This window comes from Nannospalax galili, unplaced genomic scaffold (assembly GCF_000622305.1).
Source record: "Nannospalax galili isolate Female #2095 unplaced genomic scaffold, S.galili_v1.0 scaffold95, whole genome shotgun sequence".
NCBI lineage: Eukaryota > Metazoa > Chordata > Mammalia > Rodentia > Spalacidae > Nannospalax > Nannospalax galili.
Window position 1 is genome coordinate 765329 of NW_008342393.1, and position 15333 is coordinate 780661.

The 15333-nt window shown below is 52.0% G+C and overlaps 2 protein-coding genes across 7 annotated transcripts; one reads left to right on the forward strand and one right to left on the reverse strand.

Moving 5' to 3' along the window:
• The first annotated feature begins 4010 nt into the window (after window positions 1-4010).
• Tmub2 (transmembrane and ubiquitin like domain containing 2) lies at window positions 4011-8101 on the forward strand. Its single transcript, XM_008838163.2, is given in 4 exon segments — window positions 4011-4053; window positions 4056-4278; window positions 6147-6698; window positions 6935-8101. Coding segments are annotated over 4 exon segments (1182 nt in total). The 3' UTR covers window positions 7299-8101.
• Window positions 8102-8168: 67 nt separating this feature from the next.
• Atxn7l3 (ataxin 7 like 3) lies at window positions 8169-15266 on the reverse strand. Of its 6 annotated transcripts, none has more exons than XM_029565996.1 (13): window positions 14965-15266; window positions 13951-14061; window positions 13533-13665; window positions 13157-13328; window positions 12876-12973; window positions 12669-12691; window positions 12299-12365; window positions 12065-12150; window positions 11701-11769; window positions 11392-11435; window positions 11097-11168; window positions 10856-11013; window positions 8169-10764 (listed from the first exon to the last, which is right to left on the reverse strand). In XM_029565996.1, exons 2-13 carry the CDS (start codon window positions 13999-14001, stop codon window positions 10616-10618), a joined length of 1122 nt encoding a protein of 373 aa, XP_029421856.1. In that variant the 5' UTR covers window positions 14002-14061; window positions 14965-15266; the 3' UTR covers window positions 8169-10615. The 6 variants fall into 6 exon arrangements, with proteins under 6 accessions (XP_029421856.1, XP_008836386.1, XP_008836387.1 ...); XM_008838164.3 differs by having other exon boundaries at window positions 14704-15265; XM_008838165.3 differs by having other exon boundaries at window positions 12299-12344; window positions 14704-15264.
• Window positions 15267-15333: the final 67 nt, after the last annotated feature.

Genomic DNA, 15333 nt, shown 5'->3' on the forward strand with positions numbered 1-15333 from the left:
TTTTATAAAAATCAAATTACAGGGCTGGAGAGATGGCTCAGCAGCTAAGAACACTAACTGTTCTTGCAGAAGACTCGGGTTCGAATCCCAGCACCTACATGGCAGCTAACAACTGTCCATAACTCCAGTTCCAGGGGATCCGACAGCCTCTTCTGTCCTCCACAGGCACTGCACAACATGGGTGCATTTACTTACTTGCAGGCAATACACACATACACATAATAAATAAAAAATATTTTTAAAAAACCAAATTACAAACAGAATTTAAAAGGCAAAATACTGGAAAAATTATTTGCAGTTAAAGATGTCATTTCTAGGGGCTAAGGAGATGGTTCAGATGGTAAAGTGCTTTGTTGTGCACATATGAAGACCTGTGTTTGATCCTCAGTACCCATATTTTTTTTTAAGGTCAAGCACAGACAGCTACATGTGTCTGTAATCCCAGCACTGGAGAGGCGGAGGCTTCCTGGGGCTCCCTGGTCAGCCTGTCTAGCCTATTCACCTCCACGTTCAGTGAGGCCTTGTTTCAGAAAATAAAGTGGGGTGATTGAGGAAAACACCTGACGTTGACTTCTGGTCTCCATGCATGTGCACCTACAGACACATGTGCACACACAATGAACATGAATATATTTATGCACACAAAGATGTCATTTCTAGCCAGGCTACTTGGCACAGTCTTGTAATTTTAGCTACCCCAGACACATTGACAATTTAAGGCTTTCCTGAGGTACAGAGTGAGTTCAAGGGCAGTCTGGGCATAAGATCCTGCCTCAAAATAAGAAACAGAAAAGGTAAGCAGAACATGGTGATTCATGCCTGTAATCCCAACATTTGGGAGGGTCAGGAGTTTAAGTCCAGCCAGGCTACATGAGACTTGTCTTGGAAAAAAAGTCTGCCTGAGTTAATTCATTCCAATACAATAAGCCAAACAAAAAACAACAGACACAAATAGGAAAAACTACGGTGATAGACTTGGGGGTTAGTAGCTAAGAGAGTATGAAGGGGAGGCCCTAAAGTAGCTTTTTTTTAACATTTGTGTGTGTGTGTGTGTGTGTGTGCGCGTGCACATGCACGCACAGGGGAGTGCCACCACACCTGTGGAGGTCAGAAGACAACTTGCAGAATCAGTTCTCTCCTTCCATCACAAGGGCCCTCGGGAATGAGCTCAGGTTGTCAGATTTGGCAACAGGTGCCTTTACTTGCTGAGCCACATTGATGGCCCATAATTTTCTATTCTTGATATGAAACCCTGAAAAATAATTTTAATTGAAAATTGGATAAGTGGTCCTGCAAGGTAAGACAACAGGTAAAAATGCTTGCTCTGAAAACCTGAAGACTTGAGTTCAATCCCTGGATCCCACAGTGGAAGAAGAGAACTTTCAAAAGTTATATTCTGACTCCACCTGAGAGCCTTGATACAAGCCCACACTCACACACAAAATAATAAAACTTAAAAAAATCTGGGGCTGGAGAGATGGCTCAGGGGTTAAGAACACTGTTCTTGCAGAAGACCTAGGTTCAAGTCCCAGCACCCACATAGCAGCTAACAACTGCCTGTAACTCCAGTTCCAGGGGATCTGACAGCCTCTTCTGTCCTTCATGGGCATTACACAACACGAGTGCACTTACCTACATGCAGGCATAACACTTATACATATAAAATAAAAATAATAAACAAAATATTTTTTAAAAATCTGGATAAGAGCTGGGCATGGTGGTACACCTTTGATCCCAGCACTCAGGAGGCAGAGGGAGAGGGACTCTGTGAGATCAAGGCCAGCCTAGTCTACATAGTGAGTTCCAGGCCAGCTGGGACTACAGGGAGACCCTGTGTCAAAAAGACTCCCCCACAAAAAAAAATCCAGCTAAGGGGCTGGAGAGAAAACCCAATGTTTCAATCTTTAAGAGCACTGGCTGCTCCTGCAGAGGACCTGGTTTGGTTCCCAGCACCCACATGGCAACTAACAACCAGCCATAACTCCAGTTTTAGGGGCTCTGATGCCCTCTTCTGGCCTCCTGGGCATTGCATGCATGTAGTACACTTACATGCAGGCAAAACACCTATACACATTATTATTTTTTTTAATCTGGATAAATTCCTGGAAAAATTTTTTTCTTATGTGTATCTGTGTGTGTGTATGTGTACACATATGTGTATGTGTCATGTGTGTAAGTGCCCTTAGAGATCAGAAGATCAGGTCGGATCCCTTGGAACTGGAGATACAGGTGGAGCTGTGAGCTGCCTAAAGTGGATGCTGGGAAACAAATTTAGGGTCCTCTAGATCACTGTTCTTACTGCTAAGCCATTTCTCCAGCCCCGTATTGGTTTTTGTCTCTCCTGATTTTTGCTTTTTTTCTACTCATTGCTAGACATAGCAGTGCATGCCTGTAATCCCAGATGCTGAGGAAGCTGACGCAGAAGGATGGCAAATTTGAGGCCAGTTGGGGAAAATTGGCAAAACGCTGTCTCAATATAAAATTTTTTAAAGAATGGGAAAAACTCAGTGAAAGTCTGTTTACCTAGCATTGAAAGACTCTTAGATTCAATCACCATGGTATTATCCAAGAAAACACAGTGGGAGGAAAAGTGTGTTCAGAACTGCTGGAGAAATGGCTCAGCAGTTAAAAATGCTTACTGCTCTTCCAAAGGACTTCTGAGAGTTCAACCGCCCAGTACCCACATTAGGTGGCTCACAAGAGCCTGTTAATTCCAGCTCCAGGGGATTTGATGCCGTCTTCTGGACTCTGCAGAACCGACACACATGTGGCATACAGGCAGACACATAAAATAAAACTAGTAAGTCTTTTTAAAAAGATTTAAGGCCGGGCGTGGTGGCGCACGCCTTTATTCCTGGCACTCGGGGAGGCAGAGGCAGGCGGCTCTCTGTGAGTTCCAGGCCAGCCTGGTCTCCATGGTGAATCCAGGACAACTGGGGCTACAGGGAGACCCTGTCTCAAAAAGACCAAAAAAAAAAAGAAAAAAAAGATTTCAAAGTTTTTTTGTGTATGCATGTTATGCCTGTATGTATGCTCTCGGGGCAGAGGAGGGCGATGGATCCCCTGGAATTGGAGTTAAAGACAGTTGTGAGCCTCCCGTATGGGTGCTGGGAAGTGAACCCAGGTCCTCTTGTGTGCTTATCCGCTGAGCCATCGCTCTAGCCCTATACACCTTTTTCTTTTTCTTTTTTTTTAAAAATTATTAATTATGCCGGACGTGGTTTAATCCCAGCACTCGGGAGGCAGAGGCAGGCGGATCTCTGTGAGTTCAAGGCCAGCCTGGTCTACATAGTGAGTTCCAGGACAGCTGGGGCTACGGGGAGACCCTGTCTCAAAAAGACCCAAAAAAATTATTAATTTTATGTGTATGAGTGTATTGCCAGCATGTATATAAGTGCAACCATGTCGTGCGATGCCTGCGGAGGTCAGAAGAAGGCGTCGGATCCGCTGGAACTGGAACCATGTAGGTGCTGAGACTCGAATCCGGGTCCCTCTGCAGGAGTAGGCAGTGCTCTTAATTGCTGAGGCCATCTCTCCAGACCTTTTTTATTTTTTTAAGAGCGCGGTATCTGTGTCACTTTGAAACTTTGAAATGACGTCCTGCTTTCTTTATAAAAGCTCCACACTATCTGGGGTCGCAGTCTTCCAGTACTGAAGATTGTAACTTGGTTCCTTGTCGGTCTCCCGGAGTAACACAGACCTGTCGTAGAGGTCAGAAAGATCAGACCTTACGGATCCGGAAAATCTGGAGCCCGATGAGCATGGCAGAGCAGTAAATGTATCCCACTAGTTCCGGAGGTAGGGCGCAAAGGAAGGAAGAAGGAGGCGGGAAAGAGAAATCCTGCCACGGGTCGCCAGCAGTCTACCAGGGCAGTCTTCCAGGCACGAAGCTACGCCCCTTCCACAAGGCCCTCCTCCGAGCCGCTCCCCTGGTCCGGTCTCCAACGCCCTGCGGGGCCGGAGACAAGTGGGCGTGGTCTAGCTGTGGGAGGGCCGGGATCCCGCCAACAATGACTCCGCCCCTCTTGCCGCTGGGAAACCTGTCCCTTTTATTTAAGATTACGTTTACGTCAGCCCGCTCTACGTAGTTTTGCGTCATCAGTACAAGGCGGAGAGGCGGGACTTCCTGTCCCTGGTGCTAACAGCTTCCGAGAGAAGCCGGAAGAGTCCCGATCCTGGACAGAATCCGGAGTTGCCAGCCCCTCCCCCGGCCTCTACGGAAAGAAGAGCCCAGGGACCGTCCTGGCGAAGTCAAAACATTTATCCTGGCCTTGTCAGGTGAGGCTCTCCCCACTCCAGGCACAGTGCCAGTCAAAACCCCCTCTAGTTTCCCATGACTCCCTGCGTCCGTAAGCCCCGCCCCCAGCTCCTCTGCCCAGCCCCGAAGTTTGAGGGGTGTGGATGGTTTGTGAACCCCCTCACCTGACCCTAACCATCACCGGCTGGGATTGCTGGGCCTGGGCACGGCGTCCGAGACCCGGAAGCCCTGAGGCTCGGGGGGCTCGCGGACTCCACAGCCGCGGAAGCAGGATCTTCGCCTCAGAGAAAGGGTCGGGGACCCCTCACCGCGCGGTCAGGGTCGCGCACAGACTGAGGAGAAAGCAGAGACCTCGGAGGCTGGAGCGGCGGGATCCTGCTCAGCTCCTGCCCACCGAGGGTCCCTGAGTCGGTGCCCGTGGTTTTCGTCTGTCTTCGCCTCGGTTTCCTTTTGTGTAAATCATGATTCCTGATACTAACCTTGCCGTCTGGGGTTAGTTGTGTGGAAGTCATAAATAATTACTGCCATTTGTTTATTGAACAGTTGCAATGTGCCAGGCACTGTGTTAATTATTTTGCTTCGATGATTTTACGTCATCTTCAAAACAACCTTATGAGGTAGGTACTATTTTTAACCCCATTTCGCTGATGAGAAAGCTGAGGCTTTGAGAAAGTTCGAAGCTACATAGTTAAAAAGAGGCTAGACGGCGATGATGGATTAGTAGTTTCCCTGACCCTAGGTCAGTCTATTAAATAAGGATGTGGAAACTCTCCTAATGTTGATAGGATCCACAAATATTCTTGAGTAGCTACTGTGGCATTGCACTGGAAGCTTGATACAAAGAGAAATTCACATGATTTTTATCTTCCAGGAGTCTAATGAGGAGATGGACAGGTGGATAAGTATAATGAAGTTTCATAGGTGCTGTGAGAATAGTCTGATAATGATAATCACCAGGTGGCTTTGCACAGGGACAGCTGTGAAAGCAGCAGATTCTCCAAGGGACAGAGAAGGTAACTCCAAGGAATACAAGATATCCTCCCTGCCTGCCTAAGAAACTGCAGAGGGAGAACCTTCACAGCACCAGGCAGACCAAGAGAGACTGTGACAGCTGTTAGGGAATCTTTACAAAGAATTTCTACTTGGGCAGGGTTATTTGAAACAGTGTCTCATGGTGGCCTTGAATATGTAGCTGAGACTAGTCTTGAGTCCCTGAACTTATTGCTTTCTTACTGCTGGGGATTACTGGAGTTTATACTAGGGTAGTGGTTTTATAGTTGTGAGCCCATGATGACCCAAGAGGGTGTGTGTTTCTCATGCCTGCCCTGTGTGGTTCCCCAGAACTTGCCAGAACAATTTCAGGAGACAGGCATAGTGCCTGCTGATGGCCCAACACATTTGTTCATTTGGGGTGATCTGAATCTGTTGTTGACATTTGAGCATGGGTCTGTGGCCATGAATGAGATGGAAATCAAATGAGATCTGCAAGGATGGCTGCATGATGCCTGCAAAGGAGTCTTTCAGGCTCTGAAGCTGCCATGGGCTGCTTCAGGGCCATATGGGCCATATGTGCTTGGCCCGGTGTTAGAAATCCTAGAGAAGCTCCAGGCCTAAGGAAGCAACAAGCAGCCACAGTGACGAGCTTATGAGGCTTTCGATAACCTGTGCTCCTTGTGGGCACAGAATCTGAAAGCTAGAGTTTTACAGTAGAGGCCAAAGGTAAGTCCTTATCTTGAAGTTGGGGGTCTACAGTTAGGGAGGCTGGTTGCCCCTCCTATAAAACACCAAACTCCATTTTTTTTCCAAACTGGCTGAGAAGTTAAATAAACTAGAAATGTGGCCGTAAGCCCTCAGGCTCCGCTGATGCTGTCCTTCTTTGTTCCTGCAGTGTGCACCCGGCCATGGAGCTCTCTGATGTCTCCCTCATTGAGGGTGTGGGTAATGAGGTGATGGTGGTGGCAGGTGTGGTGGTGCTGATTCTAGCCTTGGTCCTAGCTTGGCTCTCTACCTACGTAGCAGACAGCAGCAGCAACCATCTCCTGGGCAGTATTGTGGCAGCAGGCGACACATCTGTCCTCCACCTGGGGCATGTGGACCAGCTGGTAGGCCAAGGCACTCCAGAGCCAACTGAACTCCCCCATCCGTCAGAGGGTAATGATGAGAAAGCTGAAGAGACCAGTGACAACGGGGGAGACCCCACTGGGGAACCTGGAGCTAGGGGAGATACGGAGCCCAGCCTTGAGCATTTCCTTGACATTCAAGGCCTGTCTAAAAGACAAACAGGCCTGGAGAACAGTGGTCCAGAAGCTCCACTGGGATTGGAGGATAGCACCTGCCTCTCTCCTAGCCCCAGCCTCATCAATGTGCGGCTCAAGTTCCTCAATGACACTGAGGAGCTGGCTGTGGCCAGGCCAGAGGACACTGTGGGTGCCCTAAAGAGGTGAGTAGGCTAGAAAGAGGGCAGTTGGCTCATTGCCTGTGCCTGTGGGACTTGGCTCCTCTGAGGAAGCTGGTACAGACCTAAGAGCAGTAGGGGAGAGTAAGGGCTGGCCCCCACCAAGGGGGAATGGGAAACTTCCTTAGAAAGCCTGTTTCTCCCTGTGCCGTTTTCTTGGTCTAGGACTATGTGCCATCTTTCCTCATCCTGTCTTTCCTTCCAATCCTTCATCCTTGTAGCAAATACTTCCCTGGACAAGAGAGCCAGATGAAACTGATTTACCAGGGCCGGCTGCTGCAGGACCCAGCGTGCACTCTGCGTTCCCTGAACATTACTGACAACTGTGTGATACACTGCCACCGCTCACCTCCTGGGGCAGCTGTTCCTGGCCCCTCGGCCTCTTTGCCCCCCTCAGCTACTGAGCCATCCAGCCTCGGTGTCAACGTGGGCAGCCTCATGGTGCCTGTGTTTGTGGTGCTCTTGGGTGTGGTCTGGTACTTCCGTATCAATTATCGCCAGTTCTTCACAGCACCTGCCACTGTCTCCTTGGTGGGAGTCACGGTCTTCTTCAGCTTCCTAGTATTTGGGATGTATGGACGATAAGGACAGGAAGAAAATGAAAGGCATGGTCTTCTTCCTTTATGGCCTCCCCCCTTTCCTGGCCAGAGCTGGGCCCAAGGGCCTGGGAGGGATATGATAGGTACCCTGTCCATAGGACAGAGGAGGCAGGTACATGGCTCCCTTCATATCCACAGGGTAGACATTCCCTCTGTGCAAGCACAACTCAGGTAGAAACAAGGATGTCATTTTCCCTTTTTTGGAGTCCTGAAGTTTAAAGCCAAAGGCTACTAAGTTCAGTGAGACACCTCGACTCTGGGGATTCCCTCCCAACTGTGGCCCTAGCTCTTTCCAGTGTCCTGCATGTCCACTCCCTAGCCCCTAGGGTTGTCTGTATGGACAGCTCAGCATGGCCTCAGCACACTTCTGCCAGGAGCTCAGTGTCCTTCCACTCCTTAGTTGAGTGTGGAATTTTGAAACTAGTATTTGGGCAGGAATGAAGACTGTGCCAGCTTTCCCTACAGGCATTCACCTGCCACCACCTCCTTGTACCCCATGTAGCAGGAATAGGGTTTCCCCTCTTTCAAAGCACTTTGCTTGCTCTTTTTTCTAAATAGCTTTTTACAGAGTTCAGTCAGGAAGGGGATTGGGGCAAAAGGCCAAACCCCCAGCATTGAGAGGGACTAGGTCACAGCTGCTACTAATCTAGGTCTAAGGCTATAAGAGAGCACTGGCCCTCAGCAAGTGTCCTGCCCAGCTCAAAGAAGTTCTGGGTATAGGTGCCCTAAGCCCTTGCTTCTGGGACTGTTAGATGGTCAGTGTATGTGAATAAAATTCCATCTTGTGGCTATGAGGCCTCTTGTGACTACTCTTACCTACCCCAGCAAGATGGTAATGAGAGTGGGTAGGCTGGGCTACCAACGGGAGATGCAGTTTATTTACACCAGCAGCCATGGGGGCAGAAGGAATACACAGCGTTTACAAAGTTAGCTACCTGTACAGGATGGATTACATATGCAAAAATAAAAATCTCAAGACCACAGGACAGCGTGAGCCCCACCCCCCCTCCCCCAATGACCCCAGCATGCGGTAATGCCAGGCGGGTGGCCCCTGGGCATGCGGGGGGGAGTGATGCATGGAAGGAAAAGCCACCGGCCATGGAAATTAGTACAGAACCCCCCCCACACGCACACTCAGACACATGATAGGATACAGGGTGGACAACACCTAGCCAGGGTGGGGAGGATGGGAATTGAAACCCACACAGCCTGCTGTTAGAGGGAGGGACTGGGGAGTTCCTAGCCCCTGTTCAACTACACGGTAGGGGGGCACACTCCCCAGAAGGAAGGAGTTTGTTCCCTCAGGGTCCCTGCTGAACCAAGCCCATCTTACCCAGCCTGGGCAGGGGGCTCTGCCCTGAGGGTGAGCCAAGGAACAATGGGTAAGTTTCTGTGGACAAACCAGTTCCCAAACTACTCCCTCCAATCAGAGGGAAAGGAGACAGAAGGGAAAGAGAGAACTGGCCTGAGCTGCAACTTCTCAGAAGGGAGAGCAGCTCTGGCCTATCTCCCCTCACCTTCAGCCAGTTCCCAAGCCTGTATATGGAGGCAGCTGGAGGTTCACTGGGATCCTCCTCTCCCTGTAGCTTCCCCCTCAAGGGAGAACGCTGTGGAAGGCCAAGAACGGAGGAACCCAGGCCTTAGGATTATTCTAACTCCTGTCAGAATTGGATTGATTTTTTAAAAAATAATCACAATGCTTAGGTTAAAAACCAATTTGTAACCAGGCATCAGCCACAATCAGAACCACCCCAGGGGGTGACTGGGGTTCCAGACCAGGTACTGCAACCCTATCTTTGTTGTTCCCTTAACCCTTTAGGGTCCCTAACCCAAATCAGTCCAACCAGTCCTGGGTACTAGCTACCCAATATGGGAGTGGCTCCCCCTAGGAGAGCACAGACATATCAAGTGCCAGAACTCAGCTTGGGGTCAACCCAATCCCTGTGTCAGTCAGCTGCCCTCCCAACCCATATCGAGGCCCTCCAGCTTGGCTCCAGGGGTGGTGGTGCCTGCATGGAGGTGGGACAGCACATCTCTTCAGGATATAGGCCAGGCAGGTGGGCACACTAGCATGACAGTCCCACAGAGGGGCAGTGGTGCCCCTAGAACCTCCACCAACCACCCAGGGCTTAGAGGTCACCTTCTCATCCCACCCTATTCCTTGCAAAGGGGGAGAGGCACAAGATTAGGGTTTTTCCTCAGAGCCCCAAACCACAAATACAGAATAAATAACTTAAAAGCGGCAAGGGAAGGGGAAACAGGGCAGGCTTTGGAGGTGGGAGCACTGAGAGGAACTGAAGCTGGTCAAGGTGAAGGGGTGGCAAGCAGCAGCTGGGAACTCAGGCTGCCCAGCAGGGAAGGGTAGTGGGACAGGGTGGGTAGGAGAACATGGGGCCACCCCAGGAGGGTGAGGCTGGGCCCCTTCCTGGGGCAGGGAATGAGGTAAGAAAACATTTCAAATAAAGCAGCACCGTTCCCTCTCACCTTGGGGCCCCACTCCTCACCAGCCCTGGGTCAGGGAGGGATGGCAGGGGAGAGCCACTTTGATACCCGGCTCCCTCTTCCTACCCTTCCCTTCCCATTCCTTGAAGCTGTAGAGGCTGGAGGCCCTTTCCTGGCACCCAACAACAAAGGACAGCTCCTGCTGCCAAGGAGGCCCATGGGGACTGAGGGGAAAGGGCTGCCCCTGTAAGGGGCAGGGAAGGCGGCAGCAGTTCTGGACGCCCACCTCAGCAGACAACACTCTGTGCCTGCTGACCCCAGGGACTAGGGGTATCTGATAGGACTCTGCACACAGACAGGACATGCCAGCCCTGCCCCTCAGCTCCAAGCACCGGACCCATTCACATTGCTGAGGGCAGCCAGGGGAGACCCCACTCTGGGTTCAGCTTTCAACCCAAAGCCGCCTGGGTAGCCACAATGCCCTTCGGCAGGGCTTAGTCCAGTTCCTGGGGTGGGGGGGCAGGCAGTGCCCTGGCACAGTGCCCAGGTCAGGCCCCCGGCCTAGCTGGACATCCAGCAACTCACAGAATAAATAGGAAAACCACCTCCCCACCAAACTTATGTCCAAGGCATAATAATATGTCCAGGTCTGAGTCCTGCACGCCACGCCGAGGAGTCATGCTCCATTGCAGAGGACCCTGACACCCCCCAGGGGCACATAACTGGATCCTCTGCCTGCCTGGCCCACCAAGCTTCCCAAGCCCAAACCCCCAGCAGCCGTCCATGTGCCAGGCTATGCTGCCTGGGTGGGGGTTGGGAGAGAGGGCTCTGCTCAGCCAAAGGCTATCCCTTGCACCCAAGTCAGTTGATGTCATCATAGATGCTGGGCGTTGGGGGAGCCGGTGGCTTTGGCTTCTTCTTCTTGTTGGAGCCCAAGCCAGAGGCAGTCCCTACCAGGCTCAGATGGGATTTCTTTTTCTTGGTTTTCCGTGACTCAGAGCTGTTGGTACCTGCAGAGGAGGAGGCCCAAGGGATGAGAGCAGAACTGTGGATATAGGGTGCCCCATGCCAAAAGCCCTGGGACCCATTGGCATTGTATACCTAGACCCCATCCCTGATTTTCACTGGTCTTGGAGGAGCCTGAATCAGAAGGAGAGAGATCAGAAGAGCCATCCCACTGAAGTCGGCTGATGAGGGCCTGACTGTCAGTCATGTCAAAGCTGTCATTATCCAGAGAGCTCTCGACTTCAGGAAGGACACTGGAAAGGGGAGGAGCCAAGACAGCTTGTTAGGAAAACAGATCACCATTCTAAGCCACCACCCTTCTCTTAAGGTCACTTACGCTGAGGGTCCAAGGAAATAAATCCGCACAGTTCGCCTCTGTTCATCTGTGTGCTGGGGGCAACGCAATGACCTGATGGGGACAGAATTATTAGACCGTGACAAGGCAGAGAAGGACTTCAGGAACTCAGGAGGAGCAGAGGGATAGGGGGTCAGTGGACAGTCCCCAGATGGTAGCCTACGGCCTGACCACTGATTAGGACAAGGGGAAGGGAAAGGTAGGAGCCATACTGCTCTCAAGAAGTACTCCCAACCCATGCCCAGGGGTCAACCCCCTTTTTAGGTTCTGTGCTCACCTTGTGCACATCTTCTTGGTGTGTTCAGAAATCACCCCACATTGCTGGAAGAGGAATATAAGCTGAAAGGAGGGACGGAGGGGAAACCTACTCTAAACACTAGATGCTCCCTCTGCACCAATATTTGACTCTGCAAGCAGAAACAGCCCCCGAGCAGGAACCAGTACTCAGAGCAGATGGGCCAGGAAATCTACTTCCACCAAGAGAACTCTGTGACCCATACTGCTGTGTCACCAGCCTCGTCCAGGACCGTGACCTCTACCCACGGCCCCAGCCCAGTCAAAACCTCCTTCCTCCCCAGTTCCTCACCGTGGTGAGCAGGCTCCGCAGCTCCTCTGGCCCCAGAGTTTCATAGCTGATCCCAGTTGAGTTGCTATACTGTGTGAGAACCAGAGGTACAGGTCAGAGAAGTAGAGGGGCAGAGAGAAAAGAGGGTAGGAGTGGAAAATCAAGTCCCTCTCATCACTGCCCCCATGAAAAGTTTTCCAAAGGAGACCTTCCAATCTACCTGCATATAGACAAGGGAGGACCCAGAAAGAACAGAAACACCTAAGACTCAAAGAGCCCAACTAGTGTTTCTCGCTGTCAACATTCTGACCTCACTAGCCCAAATCCCAGTCACCTTTCAAGAGCAAAGAGAAGAGACATACACCGGGCAGATTTTACTACTCACCTTAAAAGGATCCGAGTTGCTAAGTTCCCCTGAAGAAGAAAAAAGAAGGGGAAGGGTGTTTGATGCAGAGGTACAGACAGAGAACCCTGAAAATAACCAGAGAGGAAGTGGGGGTGACAGAAGGATCACAGGCCCTCCCTCACACTCCTACTCCCTCAGCCTCTCCCTCCACCACCACTATGAGCCCCAAAACGACACAGCTGGCAGCGCCCCTGTTGCTCTAGCCCCACTTACCATTTTTGTGTTTTAAAGACTTGGATCTTCGAGGGGAATTGGGGTTCTGGAATGGGAGATACCATAGCTTTGGGGAAAGGGCAACGATAAGGGGGAGCCGAGAACCCAAGGAAGGAAAAAAGATTTGACAAAGAAACAACCTCAAACTTGTACTCTTTCTCCCAGTAAAAGCCTGCCTGCCTATGTTCTCTCCCTCCCACCAAGGCCTCTGAAGCTCCCCTGCCCAGCAGACATCCTCACCTCCCAAACCCAGAGAGGCCCCCAGTAACCTCAGACTGAGGTTGAATCAAAACACCTGAGGACTCCCTGCCCAAAGGGGAGGGTATCTGTCCTTCACCCTGACTTCCCCCAGGCTTTTCCCAGCCCTCACCTTGTCTGATTTCCTCTTCTTGGCTGTGGAGGACAAGAGAATAAAGAGGATTACTTTAAGTTCTCAATCTAAGAGCAGTTAAAGCATAAAAAATTTACACTCGACCCCTACCATCAAGAAAACAATTTGTGTCAAATATGTACCCCATTCGTGTTGCCCATTTCACCCCAATGAGAGTCTCCCAAGGTTCCCCAGATCCCCAAACACCTTTCTTCTCTGAGCCATAAGACCAGTCGTTGTCATTGATGTCATCATTGTCCTCTTGGTCACTCTCAGACTTGTTCATATTGTTGCTATTAGCAATCCTGCCCAGGGTTGAGAAGAGAAAGGTTCAAGACTGTCACCCATCTACCCATCTCTTCATACTGAGGCATCTGGGGGCCAAGTACAACCCACCCTCTGCACCCTAAGTGCCCCCACAGGACTACACCACCATACAGACTGCACAAGACTTGCAGTTCTGGCGCTGGCAGCGAAGAGGCCCTCACCGGCGGTTGGCGATTCGGCTGCTGTTCCGACCCATTCCCAGGCACTTTTCCAGATGGGGAGCAAAGCGGGAAGCGGCAATGCTGCGGCTGCAATTGGGGCAAACGCACTCCTTGCTCTTCCACTGGTTGAAAACCTGTCCAAAGATGTCCAACCCAGGCTGGTCCACGATCTCTGGGGACAGGAGAGGCGTGGCGATCAGGGCTGGCAGGGCACTGTCACCTCTTGTTCCCACCCATCATCCCAAGGCCTCTTCAAACTCCTCCCTGCCTAAGCTCACAGGAGCTCCAAGAGTCTACACCTAGGGTATTTTCCAGAGAAGACCCCCGAGTCCTCCCTGGGCTGGCTAGACCACTCTCCTTCCACATTGAAGCTCACCAAAATCCTTCATGCTATCAGGGTCCGTATCGTCCAGGAAGAAGTAGCCACACTTGACAGCCCGGTGTACCTCAAAGCAGAATCCCAAACAAGAATCTTCGACCAGGTCCGCGTATATCTCCTGAGCGATGGCCTGGGCCACAGGGGACAACATTCGAGGTCACGAGGATGGTACCCTCTAGACTGAGCACCTCTCACCAACCAAATCTAGCCCTGGGAAACATTCTGCTTTCTTTGCCATTTTCCCTGCCTTGGTTTTTGAGTTTTCTTCTTCCCAGATCCTTGGGCCTTTGGGGATCACTATTCCCTTTTAGGAACAAGACTGACTACCCAAATTCCTCTTTGGCGTGGATGCCATATATATCGACTCAGAGACACCAAGAAAAAGAACTAGAGGCACACGTGGGGGAGCCCTCACCTCTAGTTTGCTGTTATCCAGGCCAGACAAAGACATTTCCTCCATTTTCATTTGTAAACTCTTGTGGAGACGGCGCTCTGACTGCTCATAGCACAGCGGGCGGCAACACGGCTACACATGGAGGTGGGGGTGTTGGTGTGAGTCCAAGACACCTCTGAAGACTGCCACCTCCCCTCCCCATCTCAGAGCCCAGGGCTTAATCCTGGCATCAGAGTGTCTCCTTCCCCAAAGCTCAGGATCTCCAAGTCTGGTTGGTCTTTCAGGGCCTGAAACCCAGGAGTAGACTAATCCTTCCCAGGCCTGAGCTCAGGCCCTGGACTCTACTGCCAATCAGAGTCTGGATCTATAGGAGGCAGCAGCTCAATCTAGGTACCCAAAACTCAAACCCCTCTTTGATACCCATGGTGCAATGCAGCAGGGGGAGGAGAAGGAACTCTAAGGCCTCAAAGCAAACCCACAGGGTGTGGCAAAGAACTGCACAGACTCCTCAAGCCCCCCCCCCAAGGGCTCTCCTCGGAGTCACCTCTGCTTTCAGCCAGGATGTCCACTTGGGGGGGTACTGCTACCAGAAGTAGGAATGGCCCTAGGACCCTACAACCTTCACCCCACTCTCTCTTCTCTTGAAATAAGCCTGCCACTCCACGAGAGGAACAGAGCCCACAGAAGCCTACAGGCAAAGGGGCATTTCCAGCCACCACGAACACGCGCAGGGGAGAGCCCTGTGGAACGCACACGAGTGGGCACTCCCCTTACCTGTTCTTTTAGATCGCACCCTCCCTCCCTCAGGACCAGCCCGGAAGTCTCTCCAAGAGCCCCAAAGTCCAGAAATCCCCACGATAGGATTCAGTAACAGCGCCCACAGTCCGGGGCCCCACTGAACGGTGGGTACGAGTTTAAGGAGCTGCCGGCCTCGACTGGGGTGGGGACTGACAAATGAGCCAGGGGCACTGGGAAGGGTAGCAGGCCGTGCCCCGGCTCCTCTCCCGTCCCTGCGGCACTGCTGCTGCATCATACCGACTGGGGGGAGGAGAACCGAGCCACCCGAGGCCGGCAGCGAGCCGGGACAGACCGACCCCCCAGAGAGTAGGCAGAGTGGGTCGGGTCCCGGCCCCTCTCGGTCGCCGCCTGCCCAGAGCCCCGGCCGGTGGGGAGAAGAGTCCAGGAGGGTGCCTCTATTGTCCCGGGGGCTGGGGCCTGGCTCCCTAACAAAGGCCCCGCGCCCCCTCCCCGGCCGGCCCTGCCCCGCCCAAGGAGGACCCAGCCAGGGGGAGACCAGGGGGCCCCGGCCCGGCCGGGAAGCCGGGCGTTTCCGCGTCGGCCCGGGGGGAGGGGAAGGGGCGCTGACCCAGACCTGGGGGGAGGGGGCCCAAGCCCCGCCTCGGG